General features: G+C 33.4%; 1 protein-coding gene across 1 annotated transcript in view; it reads right to left on the bottom strand.

Moving 5' to 3' along the window:
* EYS (eyes shut homolog) overlaps window positions 1-26,391 on the bottom strand; it is a 1,534,343-nt gene that overhangs the window by 1,084,673 nt on the left and 423,279 nt on the right. The window contains exon 11 of the mRNA XM_041742712.1: window positions 24,243-24,364. Coding sequence (XP_041598646.1) covers window positions 24,243-24,364 — 122 coding nt within the window. The remainder of the gene's footprint in view (window positions 1-24,242; window positions 24,365-26,391) is intronic.

Genomic DNA, 26,391 nt, shown 5'->3' with positions numbered 1-26,391 from the left:
GGTATAATCCTGGAGTCCTAAGATCCAGTCCTGCATCGGGCTTCCTGCATGGAGCCTGTGTTTCTGCCTCTCTCCCTCTCTGTGTGCCTCTCATGAATAAATATATAAAATCTTCAAAAAAATTAAAAAATAAAAAAATAAAAAAATAAAATAAAATCTATCTTAGGACTTGAAGATACAAACTATATAGTGCAGAAACTAAATGATGAAAAATTATCATTTTGCAATATTACCAGATTCTTTTCATAAATACACGTGTTATTTCTCTATTTTATTTTATTTTATTATTTTATTTCCCATTTTTAAAATAGCTTTATTGGGATGCCTGGATGGCTCGGCAGTTGAGCAATTTGCCTTCAGCTCAGGGAAGTCCCAGGACTGAGTTCCACATCAGGCTCCCCACAGGGAGTCTGCTTTTCCCTCTGCCTATGTCTCTGCCTCTCTCTCTGTGTGTCTCTCATGAATAAATAAATAAGATATTTTTAAAAATATATAAAATAAAATGAGCTTTACTATCATTTTTCCAAGTGAATATTATGAAACACTTTTTAAAATTCTAAACATGGGTATGTTAAATAAAAATATGAGACAGAATAACATATATAGAAAATTAATTTCTCTTTTCAAGTTTCATATAACTAAAATGAAGAGAACCAACATACATTTAGGAAAATACAGTAACAGGAGCATGAAAAAGAATTTAGCATTTAATTCCATCATCAGATTATATATAATTGCTTTTTCAGAATTCATAACAAAATATTTAAGTTCCAAAAAAACGTATTTAGATTAAAAAAAAAATACCCTTAAGAGCAGCCAGAGACGTTGATTCAGAAATTATGCATAGAAGCAAATTCTGGCTAAGTTAACCAAAAGAATGAAAAATATGAAAGGTAATTAGGATTTATTTGAAGACTACTGGTTAAGTTACATGTATAGAGGATAAATGCCTCATAATGTAAAATCCAAGACAATTCCTATGATCTTAAAATGTTATCTTCAGCTGCTTGATCTGAATCACTGGAAGTGCTGTTAAAAATGATGAATTACTGGGCCCAGCCCAGAATTATTGAATCAGAATACCTAGAGAAGATGTCCGCATATTTGCTCTTGAACACCATAATGAAGGAGACTCATGCCCTTTAATATTTGTCTTAGAGTGACTATGCCCCAATATTCCATATGCTCTGTTTTTCTACTAAAGTTAAAAACTTCATGATTGTTAAAAAATCTCTGAACCCTTTTTGCTTACAAGACAGATATGACATTTGACTTTAAATTGCTGTGATTTGTGTGAACATCACTCTCTCTTACTTTTCTCATAATTTGCAAGCTTATTCAAGCTAGCAAAATCATCTTTTTAGTCTGTGTATAACCCACAGCACAAAGAACATGGACTTTCAATGTCTAAATCCCTTATATATTTTTTATTTATTTGAGAGAGAGAAGGGAGGGAAGGAGAATGGGTTGGGAGGGGCAGGCAGAGAGGGTGAGGGAAACCTCAGTGACTCTGTGTTCAGTGTAGAACCTGACATGGGGCTGAACCTCAGGTTCCTGAGATGGAAACCACGAGATCGCAGGCTCAATCAAGAGACCCTGAACTGAAACCAAGACTGCGCCATTCAGTCAACACTAGTGTGTAAGTTCTTTAAAAATATGAATCGATTGAAGAAATAGATTTCACATATGAGGGTGATAGGCTTTTGGGTAAGATCACTATGTTGAGTGGACATTTTGATGTTGTATGTGGCTTTAAAATTGTTAAAATTAATTCTAAAAATTATTAGTCCTTTTTATGTAAGAGAAAAAATATATAGTAGGCTAAGACTTAAACTTATTGGAAAGTACAATTTCCCAATGAATAAAAGGCAGAAGCAATAATTTTGTCTCTCATATATTTTAGTAAAATATGCCAAGTCTCAAAATCCTTTTTATTTCCTGAAAATGACATTTGAAATTGATTAGGTCGGTAGCTGCACATATTTTATTACCATTTAGCTCCTCAGACTGATATCTCTCTGAGAATTTCTAAGGCTAATTTAAAAATGTATCACTTATTGAGTAAGACATAACAATGATAATTTTGTTTCTGACAACACCCATCGGTATTAGTTTGTGTGCAAAAATTAGTTTTCCTTATTTTCCAGATTCCTTTATAAATCAGTTCCTTATAGTACATGACTATAAATAATGTATAATTCAGGACTCAAAGCAACAATTTGTCCTCTAGGAAATAATTTAAGGAACATTTCCCAAGAGGAAAGGCCTCTGATTATCTGGAAACTCTATGAGTCTATAACATGTGAGATGGAGACATCTGTTGGGATACTCTTTTTCATTTTTAAATGTGTTGTTTTCCCCTATTGCAATTCAGATTTCCACATATATTGTATTCATATAAATAGGTTATCCTTAAAAAAAAAGTAACACATACACACACACACCCAAAAAACCTGATTAATAAATGGTCATTTACTGCAAACATGGTTTAGCTATATGACTACATGTTGCATATAAATGAAAGGCTAATAGAATTACAGAGGACTTGCAGTACATTTTTATAAGTAAATTTTTCTGGATAAACTCCTAAAAATCCCTTCTTTTAATTTTCCTAATTGATAAATTTTATTTTAATTTGTTAAGCAAAGCATAATCATTTAGTAATATTTATATTGAAAATAGATTTTATGTCAAGCAAATACCTTCTTTATTGGTATTAAACACTATTGTATTAAGATTTGTGGGATATATGTTATTGGGACCTTTTTTAAAAACAGATTTGATAAAACATTTAAAATTATATTTTAAGTAACCTCTATAGATGAAATTATTGCATTAAGTTCAAGTGACACTTTAAAATAAAATATTTAGGGGCACCGGGGGAGTTCAGTGGTTGTGTCTGCCTTTAGCTCAGATCATGATCCTGGGGTCCTGGGATGGAGTCCTGCATCAGACTCCCTGCAGGGAGCCTGCTTCTCTCTCTGCCTCTGTCTCTGCCTCTCTCTCTGTGTCTCTCATGAATAAATAAAAGAAAATCTTTAAAAAAATAAAATAAAGTGCAGCCCGGGTGGCTCAGCGGTTTAGCACCGCCTTCAGCCCAGGACCTGATCCTGGAGACCCCAGATGGAGTCCCATGTCAGGCTCTCTGCATGGAGCATGCTTCTCCATCTGCCTGTGTCTCTGTCTCTGTCTCTCTCTGTCTCTCATGAATAAATAAATAAAATCTTTAAAGATAAATAAATAAAATTAAAATAAAACAAATTATTTAAATTGAAAATAGCAGGCTTCATTATGTTTATTAAATGAATCCATTATAATGATACATATGGATTTTCAAAGGTAAAGAAAAAAACTAAGATGACAAATAATTGTTACTGAAAAGCAGGTGACAGTGAAAGAAGTCATTAAGTTGGACATGTTCAGTTCTATCATATGGCTACTTTTGGGGGGCACGTTTCTTGTCAGGGGTTTAAAAATCAATATGTGATTAATAAAAATGAGGTATGCCCAAAATGACATGGCTTATGATTTTATACTATTGGTCTGTTTTATAATGCAAAGCTCTAATTTTAGCATAATCATCTTTATCAACTAGTATTTATTACATATTATGAAATCCGTCTCCATTCATGTGGAGACAAAAGAATCATGATTCTGTCACTAATGTATTTCAGTGATTATATGAAATAGCCAAATTTCATATGAAATTAAAATAAGATGCAAATAAGTTTCACCACATATATAAATAAAACTATATTAGTGTATTAATTAACAGCATAAATCACCAAATTATGGAAAACTTGGCAGAACTGACATAGGTAGAGGTAGGTGACTATTTCCTTTGAAAAAAGAAGAATCACATTGACTTTCCTAATGGCACTGAACACAGTAAATCTGTTTGAGAGATGTATTGTACTTTGCTCTTTGGTTTTTTTGGCAGGCTAAGGCTTTAAAAGAAGAGTTCGTGAATAAGAAATGCCTCTCTGGGTCTTACCTGGGAAAGACGGAGATGAAGCTCTCCCATTAGAGTTAATCTAAGGTCCTAGGAGAGCATTTACTTTAAAGGTCATATTGATTGGCAGCACAGAATAGTGAAGAGAATTCACTATTGTCAGTATTTGGTATGCATCAAATAATCTAGCCTTTGCCACCCACTGTGGTATTCTGAGTGAGAACATAACTCAGAAGCAGAAAAACAAATTCAAATCAGGACATATGTAAAGGGAGAGATCAAGGCCAAACCCACTGTAGATGGAAGAAGAAATTCAAATTCCTAGATGATACAAAAGTCATATGATAGTGATTCTCAAACTAGAGTGTGATGAGAATTATATGGAAGCCTTGCTAAAGTTTTTGGGTCCCACTCCAGAGTTTCTGAAAAAATAGGTCTGATATGGAACCTGAAAATTTGCATTTCTAAAAAGTTCCCAAATGACGCTTATGCAGGTGGTTCAGGAACCACATTTTGCCTTATAAGATCTTATCATTAGAAAAAAAAAAAGAATAAAAATAAAACTATAAGCAGTATATCTTACATAATTGATACAGACACCCTACCAAAAAACAAATAAAAAACAACAAAAGAAAACAAAACAAAAGCTCATCAAGTGTTGGAAGGTGAGGCAAAGGAAACAGAAAGAAAGTAATTATTTGGGAATGAGCTTCCAGATAGACATTAGCTTCAGCCGACAGTTTTTCAAGGTTTCTAAGAGCAGCCACATCAGAGTATGTACCCTGGAAGCATATGATTACAGTTAAGAGTAGGGAGAAAAAGCAAAGATCAGTTGTTGACAGATAAATCCTTGGGACTCTATTACACCAGTAATGGAATGGGATTTGTTAAGAGGGATGAGGAAAAATAAACAGCACATGAAGACCAACCACAAAAAAGTCACACAAAATAGTTACTGTTAATATATATAATCGAAATAAAAGACTCCTTTTGTTATGAAATAAAATACGTGTAAGCAATTAAGTCATCTGTGTAAATATTATTTTCAAAAGTATACGATTACATAGATTTATTAACAAACATAGATTACAATTTTGAAAATTCGGTAAAGCTGCCATACCTTGCACCACAGAAAATTGTTTCAGAATATGAAATTAACAACATTGTGGGTATTACTTTGAGATTTTACCATACAGTCCTAAGGAACACCACAAACCCTGTCATTGCAAGTGATTGTATATAGTAGAAAATCCTTCAGGTAAAATAAATGACTTAGTTTCATCTTCCATTGCTAAGACTAAAAAAAAAAAAAATACAGAAAGACTTTCCACTTTGGAATGGGCAATAACAGAAAATAAGCTGCAAGCTTATTCTTTCCTTTTATATAAAATATGTCAATGCTAAATTTTATTATTATTTCAACATGCTACAATAATGTGAAATGATTATAGAGAAATGATCTTAGTTTAAAACCCACTCTACTCCCTTAAGGCATTAAAAATAGTGCAGGACAATTTCAGAGGAGTCAAGTTAAAGCTAGGTCATGAATAGAATATATGGATGTTTTCATGAAATAGCCCAGAATGTGTGATAAGAACAATCATATTTTAAATTAGACTGTAGCCTCAAGATAATTTTCCAGAATGCCACATTAAATACATCACATATTATTTTATATGCTGTATTTTTATGTTACATTATTAATGAAACATGAATTATTAAATACATATTTCAATAATTAGTGGCTGAATTCATATTATAGCATGTCTGATGGTAACTAATATAGTTGCTTTTATGCAGCTGTATTAATGTATATATTTTAATGTGTCCCTGTCGTCTTTATGTTGGAGTAATGTAGGTTTATGTGTAGTAAATGCTTTGTTAAGTTTTATGAATTAGACAATATAAAAATATCAAGGGAAAGAGCAGATTCAAGATCATTAGCAATGTCAAACTGAATGGGAAAAAGCATTTTAAAGTTTTATAAAACTAATGATTTCTCAATAGGCCTAAGGCTTTAATAGTTGGGAGACAGTTTCTAGTCTTCAATTTCATTAAAACATACCTGGGAAATGGTCCATTTGAGTGAGTTAAGACAAACATTCCTTGAGGCTCACAATACCCTTAATTTAGAACTGGGTATCTTGAGAGAATAGGACTTTTCAGGTAGTATAGGTCTCATTGTAAAAACAAGAACACCATGGCCCAGATAATTTAAGAGATCCATACTTTTGTTCATAGAATTAAATAAAAAACGTTTGATAAATGGATCGATAATTATAGAATTGCCCTAAGGTCACAAAGCCAATTGTTTCTGAACAAAAATATCAACTCTACTGAATTTCATAACATAGTTCTAGCCACTGCTCTCAGCTGACTGTTCAAGGCTGAATTTCTCTCTTTTTTATAATTCACTCCTTCAGCAAATAATTATTGAACATCTATTTTAATCTGGGCAATGTATTAAGCTCTGTAGATTCAAATATATAGTTAATGCATCTGCATTCCCCCGTCTCCCACCCCAGAGTTTACATGGGGAAAAAGGACAGGTAAACTTACTGAATTAGAATACAGCATCTTAGAGCAAAGGAAGAACTAAACCCTAGGAAAAGATATAAAATTAAGTCATATTTTGTCACACTTCTACTCAAAGTCCTTAATTGCACCCCTACTTTCAGAGTTAAAATCAGAGTCTTTATAAGAGAATACGTACTGTCATCATCTGCCTCCGTCCTTTCTTACTGAACTCATCCATTCTTGGGTATCTTTTCCCTTCTATCCCTACTCTTCTCCATTTCTCTCTTTTTAGAACCAAACATGTTCTTCCTTCAAGAATTTGATTTCCTCCACCTTGACCAGTCTCCCCAAAGTATCCTTATGCCATACCCCCTACTTTTTTCAGATCTTTCCTTAAATATCACTTTCTAACTTTTCCTGATCAACTCATAAAAATAGCAATTCTTTCCATATCTATGTCTACACATTTCCTCATATTGTTCAGGAAGCTGAAGCCCAGAAGAATGACACAATTATCCCAAAGGTACTACGGATGGTTGAGCCACAGTTTGAATACAGTAGTCGGGCCTCAGACCCAGTATCTTAACCACTGTGTGTGGTTTTTTTATAAGATTTTATTTATTTACTCATGAGAGACACACACACACACACAGGCAGAAACATAGGCAGAGGGAAAAGCAGGCTCCCTACTGGGAGCCTGATGCAGGACTTGATCCCAGAACCCTGGGATCACACCCTGAGCCAAAGGTATATGCTCAGCCACTGAGCCAGTCAGGTGGCCCTTAACCACTTTGTTATACTGCCTCAATAGCAGTGGAATTCAAAAACAGAAAAAATACTGCAGATCATTTTTAAAGGGATTCGTTCAAGAGGGTTTCCTCTTTGGGTTAGAAAAAGAATGATAGGATGCATAATGCAGCAAGAAGGGAATTGTAAATGACAGAGAAGACAGTTTTGGCCTTGGCAGAGCTTTGTCAGATGTTACCAGTGACAGTCTCCAAAGGACTAAAAAATAAATAAATTAAGCACCTCACTGTAGGAGAGTTACCTTTTTAACCAAGCAATCATAGATTTTAGTAACATCAGGCCACAGTAATATCTGCAGTTAGAAAAGGGAAACAGAGTAGAGGACTAGGCCAGAAATAATACCTCCTCTTTCTTTCCACAGATTTACATGCTTAGTGGGTGTGGTTAAAATGTAAATGTAACAATTTAGTAAGCACAACCAATATAATACTTTAATCCATTTTTAACTATGAACCACTGTATAATATCTTTTTCATCTCGGTCAGTCCTTAAAATCAAGTATTTTAACAAACTGAATAGAAGTTGGTTTTCAAATTACTATGGCAAAACTTAAGAATAAAAAGGGAAGATAGCACATTTTACTACATTGTACTCATAAAGTATAAAAACTTTTTAAATAAGCAAGATTTTCAGATGACTAAACATTGTGTGAATGTTTTAATAACTTTATTAGTGGAGTATACATAATTTATTGATAACATATTTTGGAAATATATGAACAAAATGTTTTATTAACAGGAGATCAAAATCAAATAAATTTGCAGACTGTTGGTGAAAGTTTGACTCAATAAAGATAAGGACATCTATTGCAATTAATTCTAATGGTGATTTATATATTGATATAATAATTGACACATTCAACTTTTATGGATGTATGTAATTTAAAAATAATTTTGAAGGGCTTAAAAACACTTAATGTTATTAAGTATTAATAATAATAATTTAAAGTAGATATTTCATTATTTAGAGTTGATGATAGATGTCTTAAAAATAGTAAATATCTACTCTAGCTTATGCCAAAATATCCAATTATTTTATTGGGTTGCATTTATACTCAATATATTAACAACTTTTCATTAAATCCCCAATACAATTATTAATAATAATTATCTTTTTGTATGTAATTTTCATAGAATCTTTATTTTCCAGTTCTTCAGTAACAAGAACTAAATCTATTTGAGAAATCTTAAAAAAATCCTTATGATACATGCCTGTGCCAGAGAAATAGATGTCAAGCATAAATCTATTAAATAAATAGATATCATTAATTAATGGTTCTCATTTGATAACATTATGAACTTCATGTCAGTTTTATTTTTCCTTCACATTGATATTCTGGATCCTTAAAAAGATAAATTGTTCATATTATACTTTATCCTTTGATTCACTTACAGAGTACAACTGAATAGGAATTAGCTTTGAAAGAGGTCACCCATGGGCAAAATGTCAACAGAATTGTTATGCTGCCTAAACAGAATAATGTACAATATGAAATAAGAGTGACTTAATTAACTGAATCTGTCTCAGTACAGTGCATTTTTTCTCTAGTGAAGACATAAAAAAGATAGATAACTGCATTTGTCAATTAATCTAATTGACAATTAATCTAATATTTCAGTGTGAATATAAGAAATGAGGAAGTATATGAACTATTTGTGTCAGGATAAGCAGATAGGTAACAAATATATACACTCACTCATTTGAATCCACACAAATATTGCCACCAAAGATCAACATTGTATTCAGTGTTTCTACTCACAGAAGATGACCCTCCCAACATAAAATGGATAAAATAAAATAAAAAAATGCTATCCACAAAAGTTTAAATCATTAATTAAAAGATGTTCTAATGCTATTATTAAGCCCATTTAAGGATTCCCCCACTTTTTCTTTCCCCTGTATTAATACATGTTTTTTTTTTTTTTAAAATGTATTTATTTATTTGAGCGAAAGAGAGAGAGAGAGAGAGAAAGAGAGAGAGAGAGAGAGACCATGAGCAGTGGGAGGGCAAAGCAAGAGGGAGATAGAATATGAAGCAAACTCCACGCTAAGTGCAGAGTCCCAGGTAGGGCTCTCACTCAGAACCCTGAGATTACCATCTGAGCCAAAACCAAGAGTCAGAACTTTAACAAACTGCACCACCCAGGCATCTCTTGCCCTGTACTATGAGGTTACTGTGGTTAATAAGGTTACTGTGAAATGGACATGCTATGCTGGTTTTCCCAAAGGTAAAGGACACTTTCTTCATTATTTTTTTCTAAGTTATGACCCGACTAATGGGTAATTTCTCACTGTTTGGGCCTTAGTGGAAGAATAGTCTATAGCCCACTCTTTAAATGGAAAGCTCATAAAACCATTAAACTGAGGAAAGCTAGTCTTTGAGACAAGCTTTCATTATTTTGTAGTGGTCAGATTGATAACAGCATATTAGAAACCTGTTAGAGGTCCTCAGTAATCAGTATACTGAACAAGCAACAAAGTAGAGCACTGTATAAAGCATGTAGAGGCTACCAACTCTAGGGATTCTTTCTATCTTACAGTCTGGCCTGGACTTTCCAAATATCCTGATTATTCTAAAGAAGATGGACATTCTGATTTTTGTAAGAAATATTTCTGATATTAAATTTCAGAAGATAATTCAAGCATAAACAATTATAGATCAATCAGTAGATACTAAAAACCAAGAATCTGCAAAGCCAGATTCAGTCCTTGGGAATCCACATAAATTACTTTTGTTCTTACTCTTCAAATCTTGAAAAAGGAAAGGTGAAAGTATCCTGCACTGATTATCCCACTGGATGACTTATCTTCTAAGGAGGAGACAGTTTAGTGAACAATTGAAACTAAAAGGTTTTTGACAATAGTTTCCACAATTTCCTGAAATAGAATGTGCTGGTTATGATCTTTTTTTTTTCTTTTTTTATGATCTTTTTCATAGTGAGATTTGAAATGATTTCTAAAAACTAATTGCCCCTTCCCCTCTTTCTGAATTGTCTACAAGAGAAGATGTGATAGTTTTGCAATCAGATTTTACAGTGTTATTAATGAGTTATTCTCAGAACTTAAAAAAAAAGTAGCTTAGCACCATGTAGTAATTAATCTTAGTATACAAGAAAAACAAGACAATGGAATTATTTGAAAGCAAAAAAATAATTAGCTAGTTATAGATTGTCAGAAGATACATGATTTTAAATTAGAAATGAATATGCACTCTTATAAACTTACTTAGAGTGGATTTATAAGATGTTCTGCACATTAAAGAAAACCAAACTCTGTATCTTACAGCACAGCCTAAGGCCTATTTTCCTGGTGGAGTTCTTCTGATGCAGTCTCGGTTTTATTCTCATCTATCCTCTCACTATTCACTATCCCTATTATAGCAAAACAAGTTTCTGCTAGCAGAAATAAATTTTCTTTCCTAGCTTCTGGAAATTTAAGGTCATATATATATATATATATATATGTATATATATATATGGACATTCTGATTTTTGTTTATATATATATATGTATAAAGAAACAATAAACTATTCTAATTTTTTTTAAATTCATGGGATCTGTAATTCTTGCTCAAGATAAGGAAATGGATATAAATTGGGTTTTCCCTTGACATTGTATTTTAAATTTCCTACTGTTGTGTTTTACATATATATGACAAGAATTATCTCTCATTTTATGGATGTGCAGATGTAGATAGGCCCTATATAAATAGGTCCGATAGGTGGCAATTGCACTGATGCAATCACAGGTCACCATAGAGAACAAAATCACATGGCTTTTGTCCAAAAAAACAATCACCAAAAGCCTGTGAAAAGGCCTTAACCTACATAAATGTTATGACTTTGCTTAGGGCTAGAATTTCTCCTCTTCGATCTCTGTTAATTGCATGAACAACAAGAAATAACAAATTATTTTGGGATCTGACTAATTAAGCCTATTAGTAAGCACCTCAGGGGCGGGTTGCGTTTGGTTAAGTTGCTAGTACACAGGATGGGAGAGAGCCTTCCTTTTTGCATTATTGTCCTTCATTATTCCATACTTCTCTCTACAATCTAAGAGGTTCTAGGAGAATTCTGTCTTCTTTCACCTAAATTAAGTCACACTCCTTATCTGAGTTATGAGAAAAATAAACTTTTTTTTTTTTTCAGACAGGAACATCACAGTGGGCATATGCAATGATTGATACATAAATTTCTTCAAATAAGATCCATTTGTATTGCTGTGTTTGGTAAACTATTGGATGCCAAATTAATTTGAATTTCAGGTAAAAATTCATTATTCTTTTTGTGTAAGCGGGTCCTATGCAATTTTCAGACACATGTATTTTTATTTGCTGGATCTGGCAATCTTAGACTGAATTTGTTTTCCAGGTCAAGTGTAGAACAAGTATTTTTTTAAAGTAGGTTGAGAGAATTTAGGTAAAAACTAACTGTGGAAGTCTGTCCTAACTCACTGGACATATTCTTGTCCTGCCCCAATTGTTCAGCAGCCTATTCTCAGTTTTTCTGGTATATCACATTTTCCAGAATCTAGGTATGTTTTTTTGTCACAGTGTTTATATTCATATCATCTCTCTTCTTACTAAGGCAAAGTTTTGATTTGTCATTATTTCATTAGAGACTCTCTATATCAGATAGCCTTTTCTAATCTATTATGTTTCCTACAATTTAGGCCTGTAAAGAGTCTTGCCAGTCTAGATTCCCACCTACAATAAAATTAAGGTATATTTGAGTCTCTACTATGATAAATAATTTATTAAAACAAAATATAAATAAACAAGACAAAGACTTTATAAGTAGGTTCTAGGTTCATTATTTAAGATAATTCATTCCATTCCCTATGCTTCATCTACTTTTTTCCCAAAACTCTCCATATTGTATGCAAATTAGTACATATTTGTATATAACACATAACATTTTCTACATCACATTATTTTATATACATTTATTCATCACTCACAGAAAGGAGGGTGGAAAAGCAGTATAAAATAAATCCAATGTATTCAAAACTCTTAACTCTTATCCTGACTCTGCTTTGAACTACAGGAAGATCCTTTAGAAAATGTGTTGTATATATGTATATATAAAACACTTCGTGGTGATTCCTAAAATGTTTTACAGACATATATAAATAAATCATAATGACATTAGCTATAGTTTGGTTTCAATTTTAATTTGCATGAGTTAGGATATTTATTCATCTAATGGTCTCCTCTTAGAAACAATAATAAAGGCCAAATTATACTTAGACAATATGTAATAAATTAAAAATGTTTTACATATTATATTCTTTTGGAATTGTGTATTATTATTTTTAAAAGATTTTATTTATTTATTCATGAGACAGAGAGAGAGAGAGAGAGAGAGAGAGAGAGAGAGGCAGAGACATAGGCAGAGAGAGAAGCAAGCTCCATGCAGGGAGCCTGATGTGGGACTCGATCCAAGCCTCCAGGATCATGCCCTGAGCCGAAGGCAGACTCTTAAGCACTGAGCCACCCAGGCATCCCTGGAATTATGTAGCATTAATTTTAAATTTTTTTTAGGTTTAGTTAAAGTTCATTTATTTTATTTAATTTTATTTTTTATTTTTTTTTAGTTCATTTATTTTAAAAGTACGTTTAGTTTTCCTCAGAGTATCAAAATATACTAAAAACTCAGAGTGAAGTTTTTAGTGTATTATGGATATATTTATTTCAATTCATCACACAAGATCAAAGAAAACCTTGGGTGGACACATGATAGACAAATCTATTGATAGAGCTAATTGGGTTGGTAAATTTTAAGAAAAGATTGGTCTGCTCCCTCTGTCTACCATAACACAGCAAGAGCAAACTCCCTGATGGCTTTCTTCTCCCCTGAAGTGCAGCAATTGATACCAGGTGGGAAAAGTGATCAGTGGTTCACAGTCTTAGAAAAATGTTTCAAAAGCATTGGTTCTTTTGATGTTTGATTACCAGTATAACAGTTCCTAATAGTGCAAAAAAAAAGCAAAGGGAGACTTTATGATCTCCTTCTTGTTAAACTGAGTTTTTCTTTAATTAAAATAGAGATTTTGAATAATTTTTTAGCTTATTAAAATATACTTATAACTAGTTTAAAACACAATATCTGAGTACCTTTCCTATTTTAAAAAATAATTCATTCTTACATACATTTAATAAGATATCTCAAATGCCAAATGGTGAGAAATGCTATTCTTTAAAATTAAAATTATTTACTGGAGACACCTGTCTTCACTAAATAATTCTAGTTTTTAAACTTTAATCTATATAAATAAATTTTATACTGTCACCTTGGGTAATTTCCAAATTGAGGTTATTTAATTGACATACTCCTAATCATCTGAAGGATAGAAATTGGACTTCTAAAATCTGTTGCAAGGCTATAATAAGTACCTGCTCTGAGTCCTGCAGAACCGCAGTTGTCGATCTGCATTGTATCTCTGAGTATTATCTCTTAGATTCCTACCATCTCATGACACTTCCACCACCTCTCAGCTTTATCTTCGTGCCTCCTGCTAGAGTCCTCCTTATTTTCCCACCCCACTCCAGGAGTGCTTTCTATGCTCCATAACCTGTTTCTGATTCTGCCAGTCTCTCACTGACCAAATATAAATATCACGCCACATTTTCGAATGCATTGAACCACAATTACAGAGGTAACCATCAAAGCCCCTTCCTATCCCACAACCAGCATTAAGCAGGTGGGTAAACTGATCCAAGTTCAAGTAGTTTGAACTTCCAGCTCTTCAACTATAGCTTGTTTCCATTACCATGGCCATTAGCTTCTCGTTGAATGGGTTTGCCAGGCTGAGTATCCTGCCAAAGAGGAAAGCTGCTAAGTGTTTTAAGATTGCAAATTATTTTCCAGTTCTATATTTCTAGTTCAGGAGTTCTAGTAACTAGTTCTAGTAACTTAACTAGAGACTGCCTATAAGCCTAGAGGCTGTCATTCCTGTGTTTCATTGCCTCTCTTAGGTCCAGTGTAATTGTACCTAGATGCTGTAAGTTCCTCTTACTCCATTTCTACTAATGAAATGACTCCACCTTTCCTAACTAACATTCCCTCTACAGCTCTGGTTATTTGTCAAGCTTAAGCCAAGACCCACTGAACAGCTGTCTTCGGCCTATGCCAGACTGCTTGTAGCATTAAGTGTCAAGTGTGCCTCATATATAAATCGTACCTGAAGCTCCCACCCAAATCTTGGAGGACAATCTCACTGGATAGCAATAGGTAGACATCACATTTTCAAATTCCAAATATCCTACAAGCATTATGTTTAGTAAAGACTGTATATATTCTGGGAAAATCCTTAAGGCCCCATTCTGTTCAACAGCCTTTCAAGTAAATCCTCAACAATGTCCCTTAATGCGTTTGCAGGCTCTTTCCACACCAGTGTCTCTTAGCAGCCATGTCCTCGATGACAAGGACTTCTGAAATAGCTCATCAGAACATTTTCCATAAAAAGTTCCCATTTGAGAGAGAAAGAAATGTTTAGCATACTAATTCTCTTATTATTTTTTAAAAGATTTTATTTATTCATGAGAGACACACAGAGAGGCAGAGACATAGGCAGAAGGGGAAGCAGGCTCCTCACAAGGAGCCCGATGCGGGACTCGATCCCCAGACCTGGGATCACGCCCTGAGCATAAGGCAGACGCTCAACTGCTGAGCCACCCAGGAGTCCCTAATTCTCTGTCTTAATCCTAAATTTACTTTTTAGAATTCTAGTTATAAATTCTCATTGGACCCAAGTATTCTGTAGATGAGAAGCTGAGATGTAAAGTTAGGCTCTGTAGCTGCATCCTATCACATGTTGATAGGACCATTCCCTGAATCAAGCTGTCCTCCCAACAACTCTTAAGACACCTCTCAGTGCAAGCTTCAGGTGCAGATTAGCATTGGCTGGGTGCTCAGTTCTCCAAGAGGAGGTTTACAGACATAAACTATTGCCATGGCTGTCCCTTCTCCATGCCACCCAATGAACGTGGATAGCCCAATTTGTATAAAATAGGGCTCTGCATGTGAATCTTCAGGGCAGTATCTTAAAAATACAGAGGCTCAGGCCTCACTTCCAATTTAGTACGTCAGAATTCTCAAATAAACATGTATTTTTAGAAATGGCACAGGTGATTGTGATGTATTGCAAGGTGTTTGAAATACTGACTTGCTTTTGGGATTCTCGTCCTACCTAGTTGTATAAGTCCTGTGGGCAACTGCACTCAAGCTATGTTACTTTCAGAGGTGCAGCATGGTCTTGGACAGAAAGAGAATCTTGAGAGAATTACGTGACCTGCAGACCTGCTCAAACTGCTGTATATTACTGTGTGGCCATGAGAAAGGCACATTTCTATGAGCCTTATGGTTTTTCTTTGTATAATACATCTTCTATGATATGCCACTGAAAAAGCAGTCCTGGCAAGGCAAACTACAGGAAAAAAAAGTGGTATCTACATTTTCGATAAGCAATTAGCCCTTCACTGTAATATTTTTAAAAGTCCCAGAATCAGTAATAACACTCTAGGTCTATATCTATGTCCATATGTTCAAATACTCATTGACATTTATATTCATGTGAATCACATTGGTCTCTTTTGAGTTTTTGTTTCAAAATTTTTTAAGCACAGAAGATAAATTTTTTGTCTCACTCTCTTAAGCACAGCAGTTTGATGAAGGGAGGTTTTCTTACTCTGAGAGGGCAGGAGAGGCCAGTAACTTAAATCAGGAGAACTGACCTGGAAGACCATGGGACTGAGAAGATTTAAGTGACGTTAGTTAGATTAAACGCTTGATGCCTGAAGAGAGAGGGATCAGGCCAAGGTGTTTTGCTTTGTGTCTATCAGATGCAGTTTTTCACAAGAAATGTAGCAATCTCATTGCAAGCTCTAAAAGGTGGCTCCCAACAGCCTGAAATCAGGTAAAACAAAAGCTACTAGTTGCTGCCAAATCTCTGGAACCTTGGCATGAGTACAAACTCCAAGGGTTTCATACTCTTTGAAAAAATCTAAAAATAGTTAAAGAGATAAAAACATTTCTTCAGTTCATTCATTCATTTATACATTTTCCTTTATTTTCTTTCTCCTCTTTCTTCCTCCCTCCCTCCCACTCCCTCTTCCCCTACCACTCCACCTGTCTCTCTGTCTCTCCACATCTAAATCATCATTATCATCATCATGAATATGGCATTTATTTCTTAATTGCTTTATATGTGGCAGGTACTATGTAAAACATTTTATAGGCAGTGTCTCACCTCATCTTCATAACAACTCTGCTATTAATATGTCCATAACAAAGTTGCTATTAATATGTCCATTATTAAAGGGAACTGATTGAGGCTTAGAAAGATTAAGTGACTTGTTCAAGGTAACATAGATAGTGAAGGCAAGGCTAGCAATCTCAAAAGCTCATCCTCTTTTGTGCTTGTTGCCTTTTGGTTTTGAAGGGCATACCGCAAAATTTAATCCTATTATTATCAAGATGATGCCATGGGCCACTATTATTTCAAACCAAAGTTTTTCATCAATTTACATAAAGAGGCTATTTATCTTTGAGCTCTAATTAATATGTACACATTATAACGAAGATAAGTTTAAATATTATTTGACCTAGCTCCAGAGCTTGTTTTTCGAAGGTTCTTGATTTCTGTTTAAACTAGGATGGTTGGCCAAAAAGTAAAGAGAAATGATATATTCTCTTTTCTGTGTATGTGCACATATGTGTGCATATACATTTGCACATATACTTTTTTCCACAAATATATAACCACTTATTAATTCAAAGTTTCTTAGAATTTCCACTACTGATAAATTCTTCATAGACAAATGGGGAGTTATGATGACATAGTTAGGAATACTAGAGCTCTTTACTGATGGAGATGCAAGATTTACTATCCTTTGACCATTGTTCTTGTCAGTTAATAATAAATTATTGAAGTCAACTTGCTCTTGTGTGTGCAGCTGTGGGTGTGTTTCTCTTACTATCTTCTTAGAAAGAATATATAAATACAACCTAATAGTTTTTAAAACACAACCAGTTAAAAATGGCATCTATCCAAGTGGCAGGAAGGATGGTTTCTAAGAAAAAAATTAAATTATTTTGGACTGTCACTATCCACTAAATTCTCAGATATAAATTGTGAAGCCTAGAGTTGAATAATATAGTTATGTAAAAATAACAAATAATAATATAAAAGTACAACACAATGTATTGAGATAAGTTAAAACTTAATCTGTCTCATAATGCTTTGAAAATAAACCCATTTATTAATGTATTTTTGGCTAATATTGGCAATGCAAATGGTATTCATTCAGTTCTAAATCATTTTTTAAGCTGGATCATTTCTGTGAATGCTCCATTTTTATTAAAGAGTCTGAAAATGGAAAATTCCTCTCTCTGATCAGTTACATTCCCACACAGTATTTATGAAATTCAGTTCTGCTTGATAGATTTCTTAAACCTCAAAATTCAGCCATCTGTAAATCTCACTTCTCTGTAATGAGTCTTGGAATAAGAAAGAAGGGAAAATATGTCTGAGCTTCCAAAATAGATTTTACAAGTCTAAAGTCATTAAAGCTCATGTATGTCTTTACTCAAGTGGATCAGTAAATATATTCTCAAGTGGATCAGTAAATATATTCTCAGGTTCCATTTACTTTTACTTTGCATATAATCCTAACAGATTTGGTTATCTGTTTCAAAGCCATGATGGATTCAAAACAACAGATTAGAGGGGAAGAAATGGGGTACTTCAGATATACATTAACTGTGATCAAAATTTACTGTCTAGGGGAATATGTTGAAAGAATTACACAAGGCATAAAATGAATGAACTAAATTTTTATATTAGTCTTGGATTTTACAAGGAAAACAATTCTATTGTCTACTCTATTGTAGAAACAATAGAAAACTGATCCCCATCATAATGAACCACTTTCTTAAATGTAATGTTAAGTCATTCTCAATAAATCCTTAAGTAAGGATCTGTATAATGAAAGGTAGAGATCTGGGCAATAAAAAAAGGCAGATTTTACTCTACATAAACAAAAGTAGGTTATTTAGAATGTACATGGCCAAAGGTCTTCATTTTGTGTTACCTAATCATTGCAATGTCTTTTTTAACAATGTTTTAGGTTGTTAGCTAATGCCTCAATATTTAGATTAAACTTTTGGCTATACATTCACTACTGAAGATGTTGCAACTAATCAAGTCGATCAAAAGACTTAACTGAACTTCTGGAATATAATTAATCAGTTATTGATTATTTTTAATACCCTAAAAATTAGTTGAACCATTATGCCCATCCTCTATGAAAAACTATAATTTATGCATAGATTTTCTGATTAGCAAATGTCAATTAGATAAAGAGAGAAACACATCATTAAGTTTTTACAAGTGAGGAGAAAACAATATATTATTATCTCCCTCACAAAAGGGTTGGAAAGGAAAATTTAGATTTATTCCTTTTGTCTTAAAAACAAAGCACCAAAACAGATGGGAGAATCCAGTAGAGAAGATGCAATGATACACACTTCTAAAAACTCAAGAGGATAAAACTCTTGGTTTTTCAGACCACCCTTTATTTCTCCTTTTTTTTTTTTTTTTTAAGATTTTATTCACTTATTCATGAGAGACACACACACACACACACACAGAGGCAAGAACAGGCAGAGGGAGAAGCAGGCTCCATGCAGGGAGCCGGATGTGGGTCTTGATCCGGGTATCCAGGATCAGGCTGTGGGCTGAAGGCGGCGCTAAACCAAGGAGCCACCCGGGCTGCCCTTTACTTCTCTTTTAAGGTGCTAAATTATGAGCTGTCAGTACACATGAAGTTAAAACCTCTGTGCTCCACCTCCAATATTACAGATGTTTATAGCTAGAAAGTGTTGTCTAGATACCCAGTCCAGTGATTTTCAAATAGAAATACAAATTAAAATCATGAGGAATTATAAGTTATCCAGGTGCCAGATGGATCTATCTACTGAATCAGAATTTTAAGCATGTGCATTTTTAAAGGCAACCCCCTGGAAAAGGACAATTGTATAACTCTTTGATTTTTTGCAGAAACTGATAATTCAACTAAAAAGTGCAGTCATAGATACTTGTTTACATATATTCTGGTATTTTTTTTAAATATTTATTTATTCATGAGAGACACAGTGAGAGAGGCAGAAACAAAGGGAAAGGGAGAAGCAGGCTCCCTACAGGGAGCCTGATGCAGAACTCAAACCCAGGATCATGGTCTGAGTCAAAGGATCAACCAATGAGCAACCCAGGCACCATATTATGTTATTTAAATGAAATAGAAAACTATATTTTTCTTAAATTAATAAATTAGTGGCATATTGAGGGGATCTGAGTGACTATTCCAACATTTCTTCATTTTGTGGTTTCACTTAGTTGTGACTTGCAGTAAGTCACTGAACAAATCCCTATCAAAATCAGACAATGTCCAAATGTTCTTGCTACCCTTTTAAGTTACTCAAAACTTATAAGATGTTTAACTTAATAAGGTTATGAAAAATAAATAAGAAAAAAAATTTTTTCTTGAGGTTTAATATTTCAGATGATATTCTATAAGACCCATGACTTAAAAGCAGTATTAGTATACAACACAGCTATAGTAGAGATAATATATAAGAGCTAAGACATTTGAGATTAGATACAATTTATTATATTCCTATATAACAGAAATTATTGAAAATAAAGTTTGTTACTATCTTTTTTTGCTACAATAATGATTGTTTTTTCTTTTCTCTATCTTGGAGTATTAGGCAGTTCTCTGTGTTTGAAGAATTTTAGAGCTCCCTAGCTCTGACCCTAAATCAGATTCTCTGTTAATTTCCATCAAGCAAGATTAAGCAAATCTTTATGGAAAAGGAGGGCATGAAAGAAATGAAGGCTTTTGTATTTGGACAGAGAACAGTTGGAGTAATTCCACACTGATGGAGGGTTTGTAATACTAGAGACAGAGCAGAACCTGAGGTTTTAGTGGTTCCAATTGGATGTATTGAAGGGACAACTGGGACCTCACTAGTAATTAACTAAGTACCATGCACTTGAGAGATGCAGAGAAGGTTTTGGGAGCCAAATTTGGTGTGAAGGGATTGGAATCATTTGGCAGATCAACCCATATTTGAAAGGAGCATTGGAATGACAAAATGGGCATTTCAGTAGCAGCCAAGATGAATGAAGGAGGAGAAGCTATTCCCTTCTGATCTTGGCTTGAGCAACCTTCAGTGTTTATGCTCTAATCCCAAAGGGAGGAAATGGGCAACTCTCAAATTACTAACATGGATTTTTCAACCATATGGTGGTGAAGGTAAAGGCAGTTTTATTTTTTACCAGAAAACACATAAATTCAGTTTGTTTTTCGCACCAGAGTATTTGGCAGAAAATTAATATCTGTTGTATACTAGTATACATAATATGTGTAAATTTTAACCTGGTTGTATATGAATAAAAACTCTGTCCTTTCTGAATGTTAGTTCTACTACACTAGTTTTGTTTCTTCTGCTGTTATCAAAATTAAGCATTCATTATTCATGTAAGACACAGAGGACAATGAAAGTAAAATGAGAAGGGAAAACACTTGAATAATTTGGTCATATATATTTAAGTAACCACAAATAAATATTTATTCTTGAATATACCTAAGAAGGTTACATGGGAGAATAAAGCTGATTCTAACCATTCTTTTTTTTTTAAGATTTTATTTATTTATTCATAGAGATGCAGAAAGAGAGAGAGGCAGAGACCCAGGCAGAGGGAGAAGCAGGCTCTATGCAGGGAGCCTGATGTGGGACTCCATCTAGGGTCTACAGGATCACGCCCTGGGCTGCAGGCGGCGCTAAACCGCTGTGCCACCAGGGCTGCCCTGATTCCAATCATTCTTAACATTTACGTCTTATTATGTGCTAAGCATTCAAAATTTTCTTTTTTTTTCTTTCATTGTTTTCTGGACTTACTGGACCATAAAGAAGGAAAAGAAGAAAACTGGCAGAAGAAGAAGAAAGAAGAAGAAGAAGAAGAAGAAGAAGAAGAAGAAGAAGAAGAAGAAGAAGAAGAAGAAGAAGAAGAAAACTAGCTCATTGTTACAAAATACTTCTCATCCTGGTTTCAAAGTCCTCTGATTTTCTGCTTTTTATCTAAACTCACATTCATGATGCTATATATAATCCTAAAGAAATGCTGCAAATGTAAAAGTGCTCATTTAAAACCTCACCTATATCAAGTTCAAAAAACGATTCAGTGCCTTGGTTGGTTTGGAGAGTTCTGCTCAGGAAAAAAAATAAATAAATAAAAACAAAGCAGGTTGATGACTTTTACAGCCGAATGTGAGTACCTTATAGATTGAATAGAGTCATCTTCCTGTTTTTCACAATCATTAAAAATTTTGCAGAAATATCATCTTCCATGTCTTTCTTTCCCTTTTCTACTTCAAAGCTTTTAGCATTTCAAGGTTTGTCTTTTTCCAATATGTTGGTAAATAACAGCCAATATGAAACTCAGACTGGACCTTGCTTTATTATGATTATTTATGTTGCCTATTTTAGCCAGGCTTTATTTCAAAACCAGTTTTCAGCTCTATCTGCTTTTTCCCCCTATTTATCATAATTAAATATATATTTAATTACATACTATTTATTCCTACACAAAAATGCAATATTTCACATAATATTGGTATAATACTTAACAGGTTTCTATGCTCAAACCATATATATATATATATATATATATATATATATATATATATATACCAAAGAAAAGGCCTTTTAACTGGGTGCTGGAAGATAACCTCTGAGCACTGCAACATCCTGCCTGAGAACAGGGTCCTTGACACCTGATGACATATGTATACATTTGAAATGCTTACTACAATAAAGTTAATTAACACATTTATCCCATCACATAGTCACCGTGTGTCTGGGTGTGAGTGTGGGGTGAGAATGCTTTAGGTCTATTCTCTTAGCAGATTTCAAGTGTACAATATAGTACTATTAACTATAGTTACCATGCTGTACATTAGATCTCTACAGTTTATTCATCTTACAATGGAAGGCTTGTGCCCTTGACTAGCATCTGCCTATTTCCCCCACCCTCCAGCTGTTGTTAACCACCATTCTGTTTCTGTGAGTCCCACTTTTTCAAAATTAGTATTTTTCTTTATTCTTATTATAAGAGTTTCTGGAATTAGGAGTCAAGATTTTAAACTAATACTAGTCTAAAGTTAGTTTGAATAGCTTCTAACTGGCAATTTATAAAATAAATAAGTGAGAAAATACTCTACTTTGAAGCTCTATTACTTGATATGATATACTTTCTAAAGCTACAGTCTTTAACTTGTCAAATAACTGGCTTAGTATCACACAGTAAACTGTGGCAAGGTCAGCTCCAGAAGTAGAATCTTATATTTTGGGGTATGAGGTTCTTTCTACTATAATAAACTATTATTGCTGAAATTATCACTGAAATCATAGGCTAAAATAAAGCTTAACCACATTATGGAAACTAAATGATCTACTGTAAGTCAAAGGAACTCTGGCTCAAGCCATATTAAAAATAAGCCCTGAGTGATCTCACATAATTAAACCCAGGGGTTTTTAGTCAGGAGTTCGACAATTGATCCACAACCAAATTTCTTCTGTCTCTCGGCTCTGCTGCCTTCAGGGTTACTTATCATTAGGCAGCACCCCACTCCCTTCCTCAGGGTCTGAAAATGGCAATAGTAATTACATGTGTAAAATCTAGATGTTAGTAAGTCTAGAAGAGGTCACACCTGCCTTTTACTTATATCTGGTGAGGATATACCAGTGAAGATACACTAGTGGGGAAAGCTTTCCCCAGAAAGAACTCCACTCATCTCAGAGACCAGCATAGAGTCACATGCCCACCCCTTTAGAAGTTCACAAAAATGGGATGGAGTAAGCATGACTGCCCAAGACAAAGCATCTGAATAAAAACAAAGCAACAGGGCCACTATTCTACCTATTTTGTAGCTAGGTAACTGATGCACCCTCCCTAGCCATCCAAATGTTTCTGGTCTCCAGCCTTCTAAATGTTAATTCTAATTCTCTGTTTAGATATCAGCCTTCCTTGTGGGAAAGAAACAATTTGCCACAAATTAGCCTTTCATTGTAGAAACAAACAATGTAAATGAACTGATAGTCAAAATATGTCAATGAAAAGAAGTCTGTTTTTCAAAGCATTTTCTTCTAACTTCAACTAGTGCAGTCCTTTGGTCAAAATCAACTTTGTTGCTAAAGGATAAACTATAAGCCTACACTAGTATTGAGGCATTAACCTGTGTTGTATGTCATTTATTTTCTGAAGCCAGTCAGTGAATCCACATTGAGTAGATATTTTTTATGTCAGGATTTCTGAAAAATGAGAAGCCTGAAGGGATCCCATTGATTTGCCAACTGTGTCACAGTCCGTTTAAGGCAGAATGGCACATGCTTGTGACAAAGGTGATGACAAATGGATATGTACTGAAGGGACAGCACCAACACAGATGAATGAAGGAAATGATGGAAATACACAACACCAGAGAGAAAGCAAAATAAAATTTAAGATTATAAATGTCAATGAAATATATTATGTGTGTACGTAGTATCTTGAATTATATAAAATCGGTGCATATAAGACTAATGTCTTATTTTGACATTAGACAAAAGACTAATGTCAATTTTTTAGAATAATTTCTGAAATTTTACACAAATTCTACCAAGAATTGTGAATGCAAAGAATGATTTTACTGTTTTATAATATTTATATCAACCTACCTATAGTTATGAATAAAACACTTATTACGTTAAAATAATACTGCTTGAGTTTCTGTTTTCTCATCTTAATAAGTATATATATATATACACCAACATGACACACATACAAATGTTAACTATATTTGTAGGAGTTAATTTATACTAGCTCACATTAAGATACGTTAGTAATATTCATGGATACTAACGAGATGCATATCTTTGCAGGTAGAATTGTGCTCACAGGCATTCAGGATGCAGTCATCAATGTCCTGTTCACATCTCAGGCCAGCAAAACCCGGATTGCATAAGCAGGAGAAGCCATTAACCACTGAGAACAAGAGATAAGAGAAAATCATGTCCTTTTAGTAAGGATCTGGGTAATGCTAATTATTCCAAAGAATATTGTATTCAACTAAATGCATTTCACTTTTAATCAAAGAAAATGTGAATTCACAGCTCTCTCTACAATATTTTCCAAGTAACTATTTTTCTTCATTCTATTTAACTTTAAAACTTTAATTTGAAATAAAAACAATTACAATAAACATTTGGTAACAGTTTGCAAAGTAAAATGATAACATCCAATTTTCTTCCTCTTCTCTCCCTCTCTTTTATTTGCCAGGAAATAATACCGGTGATAAATAGGTCCTTTTACATCAATTAACTTTTCCTCGAGTGTTTTAGGTTTAATAAACCAGAAGTTAACTCGTTGTTAAAGTTTTTTGTGTGACAAGGTACATTAAAGTGGGTAGTGATCTGAAAGTTGATATTGAACTACTTAAGCCTTAGTTAAAAAGAGCTTTCACATTTCATCATGATCTTTTGAAAGTAATAATCAGAATCTGTCCTCTATTTTATCATTAATGATAGAAAAAGAACAGTTTCTGAAGCATCTCAAGGAAGTGGTGACAGCATAAATTGTAGTTGAAGTAAGAACATATCTATGGCTGCTTCTAGTCAGTCCCTGGATTCTTCATTACCCCTACGATTTACCATGTAGCCTATACCACTCCACCTCTGTGCATGTACTTGCTATTACTCTCATTAAACGTTGAGGTTTTCAATACACTGTGCGGTATTTGCTGGCTTCTAGATTTCTGCAGCTGTGCTTCTGAATAGCATGTGTACCTGGGCTTTTAAAGAAAACCAGCTCACAGCTGTCAAGAAGAGACAAGGGAGACACAAGAATGGCAGCTCTTTAGGCAGGATTTTACTACTATTATATTTTACTTTCTTCATGTGGCATCCTAACTTATAGCATCTCAGTGAATCAAAATAATAATAAACAAGTACAGCTGTAAATAAATTAATGAGGCAAAATGGGATAAATTGTATTTGCCTTATTTATTATATATGGCATTATATATGTTAATGAATTAAAATAAAATGTCATATAATATGTAATTAAGACATTGTAGGATATCATCAAGTATAATGATGTTTTAAAAAATGTTTATAATTATAAATTCAGGTTTGGATACTGGCACAGAATGTCAAGTAATAAAAAACTAGAGTCAAATTAACTTTCTGTTTAGATAGAGATATTCTTTGCAGATGGATGAATTGTTTTATTTTATTTTTTTATTTTATTTTTTAATTTGCCATTTTTTAAAAAATAAATTCAATTTGTCAACATATTGATGAATTATTTTAAAAGAAAAACAACAATAGATAACTAAATTAGCAAAGGGTTTGAAAGACAGATTGGTTTTAGGAAATAAAGCTTGCATTTATTATTAAGAAATATGCTTTTTGAATGTTGACTGTTCTGGGCTAAGCTAAGAACAGAAGCTAGATGAAAGCCTGGGGAATTAGACTGGATGTCATAGGTAAAATAAGTAAACAAATGAACAATCATAATTTGTTTAAAATTTAAAACAAATAACAAAAAAATGTTTTTTTGTTTGTTTGTTTTGCTTTTTGTTTTTTTCCTCACACCTAACTTAACTATGGAGTATATGATATCATCATTTTTTCAGGAAATAATTTTGAAGCATATTGCCTTGTTTTGGTGTTATTTTCCTTTTATCAGAAAAAACAGTCACTATTTTTATTAGTTCTTGTTAATAAATATTCCATACTCTGGTTTGAATTGAAATTTTCATTAGATAAACCCTGCATGAATTTGGATGTACTATTAGTTTAAAACTTAATATACACTGAACATCATAGATTAGTGTACCGAAGCAAAGCTTCTGATATGATAAAATTTCATTGTGAAAATAAAGATATTTTAATAATACATTGCCAATGTGGTAAATAAACCCGTGCTTGAGATTTACAATTTCATATTTACATATTAATAATTGTTTCTTATGTATAGTTACATAATTAATACTGTTAACTTGAATTCAA

This window comes from Vulpes lagopus, chromosome 1 (assembly GCF_018345385.1).
Source record: "Vulpes lagopus strain Blue_001 chromosome 1, ASM1834538v1, whole genome shotgun sequence".
NCBI lineage: Eukaryota > Metazoa > Chordata > Mammalia > Carnivora > Canidae > Vulpes > Vulpes lagopus.
This window is presented reverse-complemented; position numbering and strand designations above follow the sequence as displayed.